The sequence below is a fragment of the Bos indicus genome, chromosome 4 (genome assembly GCF_029378745.1).
Source record: "Bos indicus isolate NIAB-ARS_2022 breed Sahiwal x Tharparkar chromosome 4, NIAB-ARS_B.indTharparkar_mat_pri_1.0, whole genome shotgun sequence".
Lineage (NCBI taxonomy): Eukaryota > Metazoa > Chordata > Mammalia > Artiodactyla > Bovidae > Bos > Bos indicus.
In genome coordinates this window covers 86,923,869-86,941,498 of record NC_091763.1, presented here as the reverse complement: position 1 = coordinate 86,941,498, position 17,630 = coordinate 86,923,869, and the positions used below count along the sequence as shown (strand labels likewise).

Below are 17,630 nucleotides of genomic sequence, written 5' to 3'. Positions count from 1 at the left end.
TGTGAGAAATATAGAGTCTTGAGAGATCAATAGATCAAATGTCCACCTCTTTTCTTTTTATGGCAAAATTCACATAAGATTGAGAATGAGTTCTGAATACAAAGAAAGGAGTGCATGAAACAGAGTAAAATAGTAAATCTCAATAATAGTTCATGCATATTGAGTATGTCCGTCACTTAAACTTCTTGAGAACATTATGATGTTTCCCAATGTCCTGATGGGAAAATGACTTGCTAGAGAGTTGGTGAAGGAGGGATGAAGTCTAGTCTGGCTCACTGCAATGCTCATGTGCCTAACTACTACCCTTATGGCCTCTCAGGAAGAACAGAACCAAAGTAAGGAACAAGGGAACAAAGTCAAAGAATGTGGAGAAAGAGAGGCAACTTGAGTGGCCTAGACCCAACTTTCCAATTTCAAGAGTATTGACCTAGCACCCTACATGGGTAGAAGGGTTCTCCCCTATTGAAGGAGTCTAAAGGATTGACTGCAGAAGTCCTCTGAAAGCACTTTAGGTGTATCTAAGCTTTGTTTTTCTTGCATTTATTGTCTCTCAATTGTGAAGAAATTTCTGATACCTGTCACACTTATTACAACAATCACTATGATGAAAAACCTTCGAATTCTCCCATTTTAAGGATGAGTATTTATCATGTGCCTATTTTGCAAAATTCTTGAACACCATAAACATCTGAGTGATGGTTTGGAATTCAAAGGAAGGATTTTTTTTTTTCGGCCAGGTTAATATTTCATTACCAGGTCAGAAGTGCACAGGATTTCAAAATAAAGTAAAGAGAGAGCTAACGGAGCATCACAGGCTCCAGAGTCACCACAATCCAGGAGCCTTTCCAGGCTGTGCCCATTGAGGGATGCAGTTTTGATAGTTTTCCCATAAGTGTTCCACCATTTGCAGGGTAATTCATGGTGATCAATCATTCATTTCAACAAGCATGTCTTGAATACCTTTTGTGTTGAATATGCTCCTTTGAACCTTCTAGAACTCTTGTCTCCTCTGTACTTGCTCTGTCCCTGAAGGGTTGACCTTTATGGACTGTACCAGCCCTCTGGCTTTCCTTGTGTCAAATTTGTAGAAAGCACTAGCAAGAGGTGGGAGGGCAGGAGAAGGAAGTCAGGTTATTCATTCTATGGGCTGGGGTTCTGCAAACTATGACCCTGGGTCCAAATCTAGCCTGCAGTTAATTTTTACAAATAATGTTTTATTGGCACACAGCCATACTCATCCATTTAAGTATTGTCTGTGGCTGCTTTTAGTCTCCAAATGTCAGAATTGGTGAATTGTGACAGAGATTTAATGGCTTGCAAAGCCTAAAATATTAATTTTCTGGTCCTTTACAGAAAAAAAAGAGTTTATTGACCCTTGCTTTAGATAAATCCCTCTCTGGGCAGGCTTATTGATTCCTTAGGCATCTCCATTCCTGTCAAAAGTCATCACTGTCTGGTGGCTTTCCCTATAGCTTCTGCCACAGCCCAGGGAGAGCTCTTTCTGTGTTCTGGTAACTGTCTCTTCCTCTGGACCTATTAAGGCCTACAGGTGTCTCACTGTTTCTAGTCCTGGAGAGCAAGTGGGCATCACCATCTTTTATCTGTTGCCCTCCTTTATCCCTGCATACACTTCCTTCATGTCTCCTAATTTACCTAATTGAAACGATAGAAAACTGCAGATAAATAGACAACAAGAGACTTTGGGAAAATAAATAATAATTGTCTGTTTCTTAGCTAGATGCTTGGCAGAGCACTTTGGACATCATCTCATTTTATATCCCCACAATAACCCCTGAAGTAGTCCCTATTATTTTCCTATTAATAGATAAGGAAACCTAGGTTTTTTTGAAAACTAAGTAGCTTATTCATGATTTATACTTCGAGGAGGAAAAGTAAGGATTCTGATCCAGGCTCTTAATCCTTAGGAGATAACAAAGGACAGATTGTGGTTCACTATTCTTTTCAGGCTGGTGTTGTTGTCAAATAAAGCTGAGATGGCTGATTTTGGCCATATTTTGAAGGAACTCAAACATTGTATGAAGGACTATGGGCAAAAGAGTCTGGGCATGACACACTAAACAGACGGGTGTATCTCCTGGAAAAAAGCTTTGAACTCATGACTATGACATTTGTTTAGTGATATGCACTTTCCAAAGTATTTTCACAGCCTCATAACAAGCCTGTGAAGCCAGATGACAATTCTTAGAACAGTTATAGAGTTCAGCAAACTGAGACTGAAAGATTAACAGCCAATGAGTATTAAGAATTCATGAATATGTGACAAAGTCCAGTGTTCTTTAAAAGGCCTGACTAGGGCTTCCCTGGTGGCTCAATGATAAAGAATCTGCCAGCCAGTGTAGGAGACATGGGTTTGATCCCTAGTCTGAGAAGATCCCACATGCCGCAGAGCAATTAAGCCTGTGTGCCACAGCTATTGAGCCTGTGCTCCAGAGTCCGGGAGCCACAACTTATGAGCCCTTGTGCCTCAACTACTGAAGTCTGAAAGCCCTAGGGCCCATGCTTACAACAAGAGAAACTACTGCAGTAAGAAGCCCATGTACCTCAACGACAGAGTAGGCCCCACTCTCCTTAACTAGAGAAAAGCCTGTGGGCATCAAAGACCCAGCACAGACAAAAAAAGAAAAGAAAAGAAAAGTCCTGGATAATTGGCCCTGGAAGACAGGAGAATATCCGTTTTGTGAATACTAGCTGCAGCTCTAGAAGCTGAAAAACGAAGTCCATCTGTAGTCTTCCTAGGGTGTCAGTGGCCAGAGGGTAATATTTACTTCTGTTTTGAAAATTTTCTCCAACATGTACTTTTCTCATACCTGCCACAGCTGGGTTTAAACGCTCATGTCAACAATATTGAACCTAGAACATTTTTATAAACTCCACTCATATCTCCAATTACAAAGAAAATTAGAGCCTTCTCTGGAAGTTGAGTTTTCCCTCTGCATCTTTAGCTTTACATAGCCAAGATCATATTCCTAATCATTCCTCTAAAGCCTTTCCTTCCTGCTATGTTTCTCTGCACTGTTCTCAGTATCATCCACTTCCTAATCACCACTTAGCCAAGCTTGAAACACCAAATTTGCTTCAGTTCTTCCTCTAACCTGTCATACTTACCCATAGTGTTGACTGTCCTTTTAAAGTTTTCACTATCATTTTTACTCAAATCCCTTCTATACACTACCTAGGCCATATTCCCTTAAGCACGCAACTCTGATCATCTCATTGATTTGAGCGAAAAACCTCTGGGCCTACACACTATTTATAAGAATAAAGTTCAATGTAAAATTATTAAATTCATTAATGAAAATTAATGTTCATTGGATGTGGACACACAACACTTAATTTTTCAGTCTCCGTTTGCTGGACTCTAAAACTGCTCTAAGAACGGTCATCAGGCTTCGCAGTTTTGTTTTGAGGCTGTGAAAATGTTTTGGGAAGTGCATATTGCTAAACGAGCGTGATATACACGAGTTTGAACCCCCCCCCCCCCCCCGAGATATATCCATCTGTTGAACGTGTAATGTTCGGACTATTTCCTTCACCGTCTCCGCTTGTCCCCTGCTGCGGACAGTTACAAACTTGGTCAATAACCATCCTGGAAGGACGTGAGGTCCCCGGCTACGGACGTAGGTCAGAGATCTAAAAAGGCAGAAAGATTTTCTGGGTGGAGCTGGGGCAGGGTATGACTAGTACCTGGCAGCGCCGCCGATTGGAGGAGAAGAAGGTTGTTCCCTCAGGGCGGGTGCTGATTGGCTGTGGAGGAGGAGTCATGACGTCCTAAGAAGTTGAGCAAACACCTCCTCCTCACCGCCTGCATCCCAATTTCGGCTGGAAATTTGGAGCCTCCCCTCCCAGGGCCCGGGAGCTCACAGGCGGCGGGGACCGGACGAGGTGAGGGCGGGTTGGGTGCCAGGAGGAGCTGAGCTGATGGGCAGTGGGCTCAGCCTGTGAGATGAGTTTGGAGACCGCTGGCGGGGCTCTGCCTATCAGCCGGGAGGTGCGGGCGAGTGTTCTGCCTACTCCTCCCTGCGGCGCTGGGGACCCGGGAACTCTGCGGACGCCGGCCGTTGCCGGGACAAGAGTGGGGAAGAGCTTGAAGAGCGTTCGGGCCTCCTCTCCAGGCCTCTCCCCGAGCGTTTCCCTGCGGACGAGGGGTGGGAAGTCGGGGGCAGTGGGCGTAGCCCCGGAATTGCTGTATATGCAGGAGAAGGGATGGCAATGTGGATTTCTTTTTTGGCCAGGGCTGAGGTGGGGGGCGGTTGCTGGGGAGTAAAGAATTGGTATTGAAGTTGTAGAACAAAGCCTCTGTTAACTCTTGGACTGTGTGCTTATTTAGATAGGCGGCTGCGGCGGGTGGCTGACGGATGGCGGCGGGCACCGCCCCTCCCGCCCAGTACGCTTGCACCCCCAGGCTTTCTTTCAGCGCAGTTACTGGTTGACCTTTTCAGCCCCTGGCCTGCTTAAACAAATTCGGATCACAGACTTATTCACACTGCCCATGTGGACCTGACCTTTCTCTGGGATGGGGGCCATCCCCCTCCATCCTCTGACAGACAGGAAAAGTGCGGAAGTTGAATGTTTGGGTATCTGCGTTTCCTGAATTTCTGAGACTCCGCAGGCGCCGTGCAGGCCAGTGGGAGAGTTCGCCCGCGGAGGGGGCGCGGTTAGAAGCAGTTAAATACCCTGTATAACTCAATGGGGCTAAATGCCCTGGCTACTTCTGGAAGAAATATGCTTTCCAGGTACGGATTTTAGGAGAGTGGAAGTGGCTTGTGGCGTGGGGAGAGGGAGAGAGTGTGTTTAATAACTCGAACGAAGACGAGCATTTTTTGATGTTGTGGGTCGTCAGTTATTCGGACGTGAAAATGTAATTGATTAGGGCGACCTAGCTGTGCACAGGAGTGAACGCTCATCGGCTTTGACATATGGCTTTCATATACTCTATATTGAAACAACAACAACAGCAACAAAAACCAACCATGACACTGGGTGTGGGCTGCTTCTATATATGTGTGTTGTGAACTCCTCTCACTCCTCCTCCCCCTTTTTTGCTATACAGAGGAGTGAACCTGTGGGCCACAGAATGTTCTAGCTGTGTAACCTGGTGGCCCCTTCTGCAAAATGAGCTAGGAGGACAAAGGTTTAAGTCAATGTCCCCAAGTGACTTTCCTACTCTCCAGAAAATCCTATTTGTTATCAGCCTCGCTTGTTATTGGTGACAGCATCATCAGAACTCTGATTTATTTGTAATTGAAAATGTATCCCGTAACTAACCAGTCCTCAAGCATTAGCAGGATTTTGGAAATGATCTTGGTGGGTAACCAATCCCATTTAACACAAAATTTTCATTTTTCCCACATATTCTTGTATTAATTTTCTCATAGAGATAACACTACAAACAGTGGCAAGTTTCTGTGGTGAGGCCACAAAAAATTCTATGGAATTTCTGGAATCACAGAAATGCTGTATATCTGGAATGGAAAGTAACCAACAATGTTATTACCATATTCATAGAATTAAGATACAGTCGATTATTAGATGTATCCTCCTTTCAAGGATGCTAAAATGTGAAAAAAAAGTAATTTAAATTTGATGAATTATAGTATTAAAATGATAACTTATTATCTTGAACCCTCATGCCTGAAGGGTGAAGGTAAAGAGAAGGCTTACTGGGCTTTTTAAATTTTTTTTTCTAAAGAAGTAAGAAGAGGGAGGGATGAACATAGAGTCATTGTGAAGGCCTCCCCATAGTGTGACCCAGAGGAAGGGAAAGTGATGTTCTACTGTCAGCGGTGATGGATGGCTGTGTTTACCTTTGAGGAGAGGGCAGCTTTGCAGCCTTTTGCTTAGCATTTACTGAGTGTTTATGACATGCTCAGCACTTTATGCCTATAAATGCAAATAAATTTCTCAATAACCCTATGCTGCTGCTACTGCTCAGTCGCTTCAGTCGTGTCCAACTCTGTGCAACCCCACAGACGGCAGCCCACCAGGCTCCCCAATCCCTGGGATTCTCCAGGCAAAAACACTGGAGTGGGTTGCCGTTTCCTTCTCCAATGCAGGAAAGTGAAAAGTGAAAGTGAAGTTGCTCAGTCGTGTCCGACTTTTAGTGACCCCATGGACTGCAGCCTAGCAGGCTCCTCCATCCATGGGATTTTCCAGGCAAGAGTACTGGAGTGGAGTGCCATTGCCTTCTCCGCAATAACCCTATGAAGTAGGTATAAATCCCATTTTGCAGGTGAAGTACAGACAGATACTCACCAAGGTCTTTGAGTAAGTGGGAAGCTGAGGAACCCAGGCCGTTTATGGAGGAGAGTAATCAGAATTTTTTGTGAGGTATCCCCCTCCTATTTTTGGCTCCTGGTCACTGCGGTTAATGCAGGTAACTTAGGTGAATATCCTGTCTTTCTTCATAGTGCTTTTGGTATTTTGTTTCCCTGTTTGTGTACTTTGGCTATATCTTCATGAGTGAGAGTGCCTGTTTATGTTCTAAAATTTCAATGCCTTTGTAATCCACAGTGTCCAGTCACTACTATACTTAATGTCGTTGTTGTTCAGCTGCTAAGTCGTGTCCGACTCTTTGCGACCCCATGGACTGTCCTTTACTATCTCTGGGAGTTTGCTCAAATTCATGTCCACGGAATCAGTGATGCCATCTAACCATCTCATCCTCTATATACTGTACTGAATAGAATCAGCATATTAAAGCTGAAAAGGATGTTAGCATTATATTCCAGCCTGAATTATGAAACTGAAGTCAAGGAAGGAGTCCCATATCTAGTTATATGTCTCAGCAACCAGATCTGGATTTTAATACCATTTTTATTTGTATTTCATAATATTGATTGATCTATGAGATCTTGACAAGAGATTAGATCTTTTGTGAGCCTTGTTGGGCCAGTGGTAAACATGAAATCCTGTTCTTATTCATGAGTCTATTTTGTTTGCTTTGCTGGTCTTTATTACATTCATTTAAATCTGCTCATTTATTTATTCATTCTTTCGCCAAATATTTAAGTTCTCCTGTAGGGAAGTCACTAGAAATATAGAGATGAGGAAAACAGTTCATTTCTTCAAAGAATTTATAGAGTTTAACAAAGAAAGAAATTAAGCAAATAAACATTGTGGATAAGACTCCAATTCAGAACTAACTTTGCATTCCATCTCAGTGAAGCTACATTTGTAGGCTAGAGACCAGGAGACTGGTAGGTGGTATTATCTTTGGATGACTTTGAGTAGTTGATGGACTTGAGAACACATGATAATCTTAGATCAGGTTAATTAACACTAACAGATACGCCTCTCCCTCCAAGTCTACTTGTTTTTCAGATCAGATCAGATCAGATCAGTCAATCAGTCGTGTCCGACTCTTTGCGACCCCATGAATCGCAGCACGCCAGGCCTCCCTATCCATCACCAACTCCCTGGACTCCCCTGGTGGCTCAGACAGTAAAAGCTTCCGCCTACAATATGGGACACCGGGTTCGATCCCTGGATCAGGAAGATCCCCCTGGAGAAGGAAATGGCAACCCACTCCAGTACTCTTGCCTGGAAAATCCCATGGATGAATGGAGGAGCCTGCAGGCTATATTCCATGTGGTCCCAAAGAGTCCTACATGACTGAGAGACTTCACTTTCACTTTCACTTTGTAACCAGTTTAACATTAAAAGAATATAGCTATGCAACAGGAAATAGAAGTATATGGAGGACGGTGTTCAAGCCTCATGGTCATGCCTCGTTCAAGCCTTGTTCATGTTCATGTTCAAGTCTTGTTCTAACAAGCCTTGGGGGAGTTCTAGGCTATCACTAGGTGTTCTGTTGTTAATTTGGAACTCTTATGAACCTCTTCAGGATCATTATGGTCTGGATGCCAAATATGTAGTGTGGGCTAAGACTCATGGTCATGAAGTTGCTTGCCTTTATTGCATCAGGGGTTCCTGGGAAACTACGGCTTTTATTTTTTTAATTTAAAAAATATATTTATATATTTGGCTGGGCCAGGTCTTAGTTGCAGCACACGGGATCTACCATCTTCTTTGAGGCATGTGGGATCCTTAGTTGCGGCATGTGGGGTCTAGTTCCCTGACCAGGGGTTAGACCTGGGCCCCCTGCAGTAGGAGCTTGGAGTCTTAGCCAATGAACCACCAGGGAAGTCCCATCGTGGCTTTTTAAATATACTTGCATGTTTTGAATAAACTGGAAGTGAGGGTATAAATCATTTGCATTTCTCACCCTTTATTTATTTTAGTCAACTGAAGGCTACTCCATCCTTTGTCACTCTGAATTTAACCAAAATGTATGCCTGATTGTATGCAAACAACTTGACATTGAGAAATCTCCCCCTGTGATTTGGTGGTTTTAGTGTGAGTCACTGGATTGTATTCTAGTGGAATTATTTCAAAGATCTAAAATATATGGACAAAGAGCACATTTCTGATTGGGGGCTAGAGAGAGATGATATGGCCTTAAATTTTCTTTAATAAAGAGTGTCTAATCCTTTTTACATATCCCAATGAAAGCAACAGAAATTAGAAGGGGCCAAGCCTAACTCTGTTTTGTATTTTATTGTTGAGTTCAGTCCTGTCCGACTCTTTGCGACCCCACGGACTGCAGCATGCCAGGCTTCCCTGTCCTTCGCTATTTCCCGGAGTTTGCTCAAACTCATGTCCATAAAGTCAGTGATGCTATCCAACCATCTCATCCTCTGTTGTCCCCTTCTCCTCCTGCCTTCAATCTTTCCCAGCATCAGGGTCTTTTCTAATGAGTCATAATACCCTCAGTTCAGTTCAGTTGCTCAATCATGTCCGACTCTGTGCATATTCTATCTTGGAGCAATTCAGAAATTCTCACTGTTACATATTTCTTGATGACCTGAGAATGAAATGAGTGGTGGTCCCAGGAAGTTTTATACTTGAGAGCAAGGTTCAAGGCTCAAGCAGTTACTGATATAATCAGACTCTTCTATAATTATCTCCTTACTAAGCATCCAGAAACTTAAAATTTACCTTGGCCGGGGCTCAGGATGGATTTTTGGTGACATGTAGGATGGACGCACCCCATGCTGTGGGAGAACTGGTCATATAGCCAATACCATATGGATCTGATTTCTTTCTGAATTGAGCTGGCAAGAGTAACATGTGTCGGATATGAGAGGTGTGGATTTGCAGGCTTCGGCAAAGAATCCCTAGCATTAACTGTTAACCTAGCTAGTCGGATTTCACTTCAGTTGCTTCATCTGTAAAATGACGAGAATAATAGTATCTGCTTAATTAGATTGCCACAAGAAGGAAATGAAATACTGTCTATAAAGTGCTAAGCATAGTGCTTGACATATAATGTTAAATCAGTGGTAACTGTTGTTCTATTTCTTTAGAAATAAAGTGTTAGGAATTGGGATTCAAGGATTCTCTCCAAAAAGTGAAAGTGAAAGTAGTTTCCTAAACAAAACAGAGAAGGTCAGCCTGTGCTACTTTACTTTCCTCTTCCCCAGGAAAGTCTGCCTCTGCAAACACGTACGTGAGTGTATGTGTCTGTGTCTCTCCTCCCACACCATACCCCCGACTCCAAACAAAGGGGGTATGGAGGAAGAGGAGAAGGCAGAAGAGTGTTTCTGAGAAAGGGGAAGCTGTGATTTTAAATCAAACTTGGGCTGAGGAGAGAGACTGAATTACTTGGATAGGTTTCCGAATCTTTGTGCCAAGAACTGCTACTAAGTATAGAAGATTAGGATCACTTGGTCACCCATGGTATGTGAGATAAAACCCCTGCTGGGAAGATGGGACTGTTTGTGGGCTCGTCAGTATGTTGAGAAAAATCACTTGTCTTTGGAACTGATTTCATTCGTAAACATATGGTTGCAAGTTCTATGAAATATTGCAGATTTTCCTTTGGCTTGAGGGAGAATAAATGTTATGGGCTTGGAGTTAACATAGTCTGTTTAAAAATAAAGCTATATATATATATAAATCAAAGCCTTAGATAGAGAATGTAAGTCTTACTGAAATGTTGATCATCTGTATTTGGCCTGAGTAAAAGTTAGCCTGAACTCCTCATGATCAGACTGTTTACTTGCTGTGTGCTGTGTTTTCTCTCCCTGCCCTTCTTCTTCTAAAGCCTTCTTAGCTGGACTCCTTGCTGTTTGCTTTATTCTTTTACTCTGTGTTGTGAGTTATCCTACAAATTTTCTATCTAGGGTGATAAGTAGTTCGCCTCTAGGAAATTACTTGTATGTTCCATTGTTTGGACAAAGCTTCCCTCTCTTTAAGGTGGGCCTGGTTTAGAGATTGCAGTCTGATGTAACAGAAATGTGTTCCATAAGAATTTTGCTATATGCTAGGGAATTTCCAGAACATATAAGATCATTTAGTATCTATATTTTGATGCCAACCTTAAACATAGAAAAGCAAGGTTTAGCATCCAAATGATCTGAAATAACCTCCGACTAAGTTTATGTTCCCATTTGAAAACTGTTTAGTATTTATGCTTTAAAATTTTTTGTACAATTTACTCTGTGCTGACACATAGTAAGCCTCTTGTAAATATTTCTTAACTGAACAAATGAATAGAGTTATATAATCTGGGACAGCAGTTAGAGAACTGATTAAGACAGGTCTGGGTTTAATGTAATAGCAGGGAGGGGTGGTAGGGTAGAGGACAGGTTGGAAAGGCGAAAAGCAACAACAGGGTCAGCAAAGTGAGGCTGAGGGGTGTCGGGAAGGGCAGGGGTTTAGGGACATGCTTTCCAGCTTCTAACACCTGTGGTAAAAACATGTTTGTTTTGTTTTCCAATCTGCCAGAACCAATGCTTTTATAAAATTCAATACCAATGAATTACTAGAAAAAATGATCCTGTCATATAAAGATTTCTAAGTGCCCACTTTCTATTTCTGTACACATCTCATCCTGGACCAGTAAAAAGCAGTTCAGTGACCGACAACAGGCTGTAAAACACACTGAGTAGATTAAACTGGAAAGAGGTTGGAGCTAGATTGTCAAGGATCTTGTACATTATGAAAGGATTCTAAATTTTTCATCATTAAAATTGGTCTGAATGATCTTCCTGTATTTGTAGATTAACTTGCTTAAAACCTTTGTGCTAAATGTATGGTTTGGTAAAACATATATTTTAAAAACATGATTTTGACACAGCGAATATTGATTAGTGTCCTGTCAGTGCTTGGGACTCTTTTTAATTTTGGATTTACCTTTGTTTGTGAAAGTTCAGTTTTGGTTGGGTAAAGGAACACTGTAATGTCATCCAGGTTTTCCCTCTCCCTTCTCCACCTTGAATCTGTTACCACCTGGGTTGGTTAGATTTTACAACAGATTTCTCAGGAGACCAGAACTGACCTGTGAGCCCTCCTGCCTTTCATTGCCCTGCTCGTACAATGTCTTTACAGTCACCAGGTTTCAAGATGCTGCGAGTGTCCAGAACCAAACTGGGCAGGCTGAGCCCCAGCCTCTCCAGAGGGCTTCACCACAAGGCGGTGATGGCCTTGAGGCGGGAGGATGTGAATGCCTGGGAAAGGCGGGCTCCTCTGGCTCCCCGGCACGTCAAAGGGATCACCAACCTGGGATACAAGGTCTTAATACAGCCTTCCAATCGGCGAGCCATTCACGATAAGGTAATATTTCCAATTTGTAAAGATATGTGAAAGTGAAATGACTCTATGTATGAAAATTACAGAGCATCTGAGTGAACCTAAAATGTTAGCTGTGCTGTGCTGTGCTTAGTCGCTCAGTTGTGTCCAACTCTGCGACCCATCAGGCTCCTCTGTCCATGAGGATTCTCCAGGCAAGTATACTGGCGTGGGTTGCCGTGCCCTCCTCCAGTGGATCTTCCCAACGCAGGGGACAAACCCAGGTCTCCCATATTGCAGGCAGATTTTTTACCGTCTGAGCCACTAGGGAAGCTCAAAACATTTGCTAGTGTCAGTTAAGGACCACACAACAGTATTTCTTTACTTCAGTTGTAGTGAGATTATATAGTTAGGAGACTTCTAGTTAGAATACTTTCTTGAGCCCAGAATTTAGCCAGTAAGTATTGTTTTCACTTATTCCATGCTTTCTCCAGTTTAGGGATGACATCCCATCATTCTTTCATGCGCGACCCTGGTTCTAGGACTGGGAAGACCGACGTCTCCAGGAAATGCTTTACTACGTAGAGTTTGTTCACGAGTCCTAACCTTGCCAGTCACCTCACATTCATCATTCATTCTTCACCATAATCTTATGACACAGATTTAACTTTTATTTTTACTTCAGAGACATGCAGGTGGTTTTTCTTCTGTGAGCCATTTGAAAATATGTTGCAGACAATGACACTTTATCTCTAAATGCTTCAGTATGCATTTCCTAGGAATAAATAGTCTTTCTACATAACCATAACTGTCGTTTCATTTTCACACCTAAGAAATTAATAATCCCACAAGATCATCACATATACCCATTTCAAATTTCCCCTTGTCCCTAATGTCTTTTAGGGTTTTTATTTTAAGCAAGGTTTAAATAAGGTTCATTGAATTTATTATTATGTATCTTTAGTTCTTTTAATCTAGAACAGTACTAGGTTTATTGTTAACTAGGCTTATTGTGGTGATCCTTTTGCAATGTATACACCTGAAACTAACTTTGGTATATACCTGAAACGAATATAATGTTCAGTTCGGTCATATCCGACTCTTTGCGACCCCGTGGACTGCAGCACGCTAGGCTTCCCTGTCCATCACCAACTCAAATTCATGTTCATTGAGTCAGTGATGCCATCCAACCATCTCATCCTCTGTCCTCAGTAAGAGGACACTGAATGGAATTTAATATTTCTTAGGAGAATGGTTTTTTTTGTCTTTAGACTGCATCTCACAAAGAATATTCAGAATGCTGTGTTCAAAACATATCTGAAGTAGTTTTTCTGTGTGGCTACATGTCAATGTAATATCCAGTTGGATTTATTTGTTTTTGTTTCTATTAAATTTTAACATTTGCTTTTAAATCCTTTTTGATTTAGTTTTATTTTTTAAATAAGTTAAATATTTATAAGTTTTAAAGATGTTGTTCCTGTTTTTCAGTCATTAAATTGTATCTGACTTTTTGCGACCCCATGGACTGTAGCCCTCTAGCTGCTCTGTCTATGGGATTTCCTAGGCAAGAATACGAGGTTGGGTTGCCAATTCCTTCTCCAGGGGATCTTCCCCACCCAGGGATCGAACTCACATCTCCTGCATTGCAGGTGAATTCTTTAGTCTCACTTTAGTGAAAGTGAAAGTCGCTCAGTCGTGTCCTACTCTTTGCGACCCCATGGGCTATACAGTCCATGGAACTCTCTAGGCCAGAGTACTGGAGTGGGTAGCCTTTCCCTTCTCCAGGAGATCTTCCCAACCCAGGGATCAAATCTGGGTCTTCTGCATTGCAGGGGATTTCTTTACCAGCTGAGCCACAAGGGAAGCCCCTTTAAAGATTGCTGCTGCTGCTGCTGCTAAGTCGCTTCAGTCGTGTCTGACTCTGTGCGATCCCATAGATGGCAGCCCACCAGGCTCCGCTGACCCTGGGATTCTCCCGGCAAGAACACTGGAGTGGGTTGCCATTTCCTTCTCCAGTGCATGAAAGTGAAAAGTGAAAGTGAAGTCGCTCAGTCGTGTCCAACTCTTAGCGACCCCATGGACCGCAGCCCACCAGGCTCCTCCGCCCATGGGATTTTCCAGGCAAGAGTACTGGAGTGGGCTGCCATCGCCTTCTCCGTAAAGATTAAAACCATATAAAAAGATGCAACACAGAGAAGTCTTGCTGTTATCTTTATCCCCTCCATCCCATTCCTATCTACCTTGTAGGCTACTGTTTTCATTAGTTTCTGATCTATCATTCCTGTTTCTTCTTACAAAAATGTGTGTTATGTGTTTTCTTATTTTCCTTTTAATCTTATGCAGAACCTTGTGTACTGCATATACTCTTTCACACCTTGCTTTGTTCTTTGGCATATTCCCTGATGCTGGGAAAGATTGAAGGCAGGAGGAGAAGGGGATGACAGAGCATGAGGTGGTTTGACGGCATCACCGACTTGATGGATGGAGTTTGAGCAAACTCTGGGAGAGGGTGATGGACAGTGAAACCTGGTGTGCTGCAGTCCGTGGGGTCACAAAGAATTGGACATGACTGAGTGACTGAACCGAACTGAACTGAAGGCATATCCTGGAAATCTATGTATGTCAGTTCATAGAAATCAGCTTCATTCTATTTAATGTCTATGTAGTAATTACTCTGTTATTATTGCTCTCTGATTTATCATGATGTATTTAACCAGTCTACTATAAATGGGCAGATTGTTTTCAGAGAAACCAGACATGAACATGTTTATTACTTTTACTGTCTCTTCTCTAGATTTATGCTTTCCTTTCAAGTAGATTCATAACTAGATTTATCTTCATTTTATTTAACTGCCACCTCTGATGCCTTAAAAATTCTGCCTGGATCATGCTGCTGCTAAGTCACTTCAGTCGTGTCCGACTCTGTGCAACCCCATAGATGGCAACCCACCAGGGTCCCCCATCCCTGGGATTATGCTACCCTTTTATTTAAAAATCTGAAATAATTCTTTGTGGCCTCTATGTACTAGTTATGAAATCTCAGTTTAATGTGTAAAACTTGGGTTTCCCATTGATAAAATGGGGATAATAATAGCATCTACCTCATGGGAGTTTTGAGAATTAAATAATTCACCCAAAGAGCTTAGCAAGGCATACAGTAATTTATTAAGAAATATCAATGATTATAATTTTTATTTAACAAAGATCATATTCACAATGATGATATTCAATCTACTTTTCTAAATTGATTCACTTATTATGCCCTAAACATCTCCTTACTTTCCCATCTCAATATTTGTATGTGTTTCTTCAATGCCTCTTACTGGTATTAGCACCTTGTATTTCCTATCTCTGTTCCTCCAAATCCAACTCAACCTTTTAGATTAACTTAAATTTCTGTATTTCCATTGAGAGCTATCTCAATATCTGTTAAATTAATATATCATTTAGATTATTAATAATCATACTAATTATCATTAAGTAATGATTATTCATATTAAGAATAATCATACTATTCTTTTGAATTCAACCTAATATATTGTGCCTCTAATTCTTTCTACAATATTTTGTGAGCTCCTTTATAGGAGGAAGCTTGTTTGTCTTTCTTTGGGTTTTATCTCATCTCTATCACAATCCACTGTACAGAGTAGGACAATAGTAAATACTAATTGAACCCCACTCCCCAAAAAAGAAAGAAAAGAAAATGTTGCAGATTTATGTCTTTCTTTTAAAAATATACTAAAGAAATAAATTCCTGGGCTTCCCTGGTGGCTCAGTGATAAAGAATCCACCTGCCAATGCAGGAGACATGGGTTCAATCCCTGTATCAAGAGGATCCCCTGGAGAAGAAAATGGCAACCCACTCCAGTATGCTTGCCTAGGAAATTCTGCAGACAGAGGAGCCTGCCAGACTCCTGTCTGTGGGATTGCAAAGAGTCAAACACAACTTAGTGACTAAACAACAATAACAACAATAAATTACTATTACCATTTCATGTTTCACAGCATTGTTGAAAAACATATATTTTACAAGAATATTTAAATCACGTGTTCTAGTGTGTTAGTGGCTATTCAGTTCAGTTCAGTTGCTCAGTCGTGTCCGACTCTTTGTGACCCCATGAATCGCAGCATGCCAGGCCTGCCTGTCCATCACCAACTCCCGGAGTTCACTCAGACTCACGTCCATCGAGTCAGTGATGCCATCCAGCCATCTCATCCTCTGTCATCCCCTTCTCCTCCTGCCCCCAATCCCTCCCAGCATCAGAGTCTTTTCCAATGAGTCAACTGTTCTCAAATAAAATTATGTGCTGAATTTTCTGATTTTTGTTTTTGCTGCAAAAGTCAAACATGTTAAATTCATCTTTAGTCAGCAAGTAAGAATTTTAGAAGTCGTTTTCCCATTATTTGTTCCTTATGTTTTATTCTTTCAAAAGTTTGTGTCTTTAACTGCTAAATTTATTTGGTAAAGAAAATATGAATACAACAAATCAGGGGAATAACTTTCAATCAAAATTGCATTCTCAGGAATATGTCAAAGCTGGTGGCATTCTCCAAGAGGATATTTCTGAAGCTTGTCTAATTTTGGGAGTTAAAAGACCGCCAGAGGAAAAATTAATGCCCAAGAAGACTTATGCATTCTTCTCCCACACAATAAAGGCTCAGGAGGCCAATATGGGTTTGCTGGATGAGATCCTAAAACAGGTATTTAGTGGGCAATATTCATAAATGTTAACACTGAAACTTTTTTTTTTTTTTTTTTTTGCTTTTAACTGTCAAGCGGAGTTTTAGTTTTCTTTTAGCATCTAGGAAATACATCATGTTATTCACCTCAACAGGAAAGATGATCTGTAAGATAGTGCTTGAATAGTTCTGCTGCTGTTAGGGCTCCTCTGCAGGGCAGGGTCATAAAAAGAAGAATCAAACATATTTCATTCCTTTTGTATTCTAAAATGGAAAGAATGATAGAAGCATTTGTCCCAAATGATCATTAATTTATAAGGTTAGTTGGTCAAATATAGCCGAGTAGAATTTAAGAGCTGAAAAGAACCTTAGGGATCATACAACCCACGACCCTAATTTTTCAGATGGAGCCCAGAGAGGTGAAGCAAATTGACTGAGGATGCTCTGTAGTACCAGAACTGGACTGGAGACTATTTTTACATTTATTTTTACATATTCATAAAGGAAAAAAACTTTTTTGAGATTATTAGTACTGTGGAAAAACTAGCATCTATTTAAATTACAGAGTATTCACTCAGCAAGTATTTACCAAGTGCCTACACTGTGTCTGACACTGATTACTGCAATGAACAGAGCTTATATTTGAGTGGAAGGAGACAAATGATAAATAAATGACACCTCATACATTGCTTGGTGATATATGTAATGGAGGTAAATATGATACAGTAGAAAAAAGGAGTGCTGGGCACTGGGGGAGATGACAATGCTAGTTTAAATAGGATGGCTAGAGAGAGCCTCATCGATAAGTTGGAACTGAGCATACCTTTGGCGATGAAGGGTCAAGCCATATCCATCTGGGCAAAGTCTGCTAAGCTAAGAGAATAGTAATACAAAGCCCTGACAGTCTTTTTGAGTAGAGGATTAGAGAAAATCATATTCTAAGATGCTTTTTCTGCCCTGCTGTGTGAATAACAGTTGGAAGTGAGAGGAGAACAAAATTAATAAGACTGTTAGTCTGGACTAGTCCAGATGCTAGGCTGCCAATGATGGTGGCTTGCACAGAGGTGGCAGAAGCAGAGGTTGTGACACATGGACAAAACCTGCGTATATTTTAGAGGTCTGAGCCCACAGGAGTCACTGATGAAGTGAGTGTGGACTATGAGAGAAAGAGAGGAGTCAGAGCTGACTCTTAACGGATTTTGGTTTCAGTAACTTAAAGGAGTTGCCTTAGATTGAGATGATGCCACTGTCAGAGGAACGGGCTTGTTTGGAAGGATCGAGAGTTGGGTTTAGGGCCTGTTGAGTTTAATTTGTCCATTAGACATTGAAGGGGAGAAGCTGAGTGGGCCACTGAATGT

General features: G+C 41.5%; 1 protein-coding gene across 3 annotated transcripts in view; it reads left to right on the top strand.

Moving 5' to 3' along the window:
• The first annotated feature begins 3,786 nt into the window (after window positions 1-3,786).
• AASS (aminoadipate-semialdehyde synthase) overlaps window positions 3,787-17,630 on the top strand; it is an 81,980-nt gene continuing 68,136 nt past the window's right edge. Inside the window, exons 1-3 of one of the 3 annotated variants that reach the window (XM_019958996.2) lie at window positions 3,787-3,903; window positions 11,413-11,637; window positions 16,117-16,293. In XM_019958996.2, coding sequence (XP_019814555.2) covers window positions 11,428-11,637; window positions 16,117-16,293 — 387 coding nt within the window. In that variant the 5' untranslated portion in view covers window positions 3,787-3,903; window positions 11,413-11,427. Of the gene's footprint in view, window positions 3,904-3,949; window positions 4,755-10,735; window positions 11,638-16,116; window positions 16,294-17,630 lie in introns of those variants that run through there. The other 2 variants (XM_019958997.2, XM_019958995.2) reach the window with 2 other exon arrangements.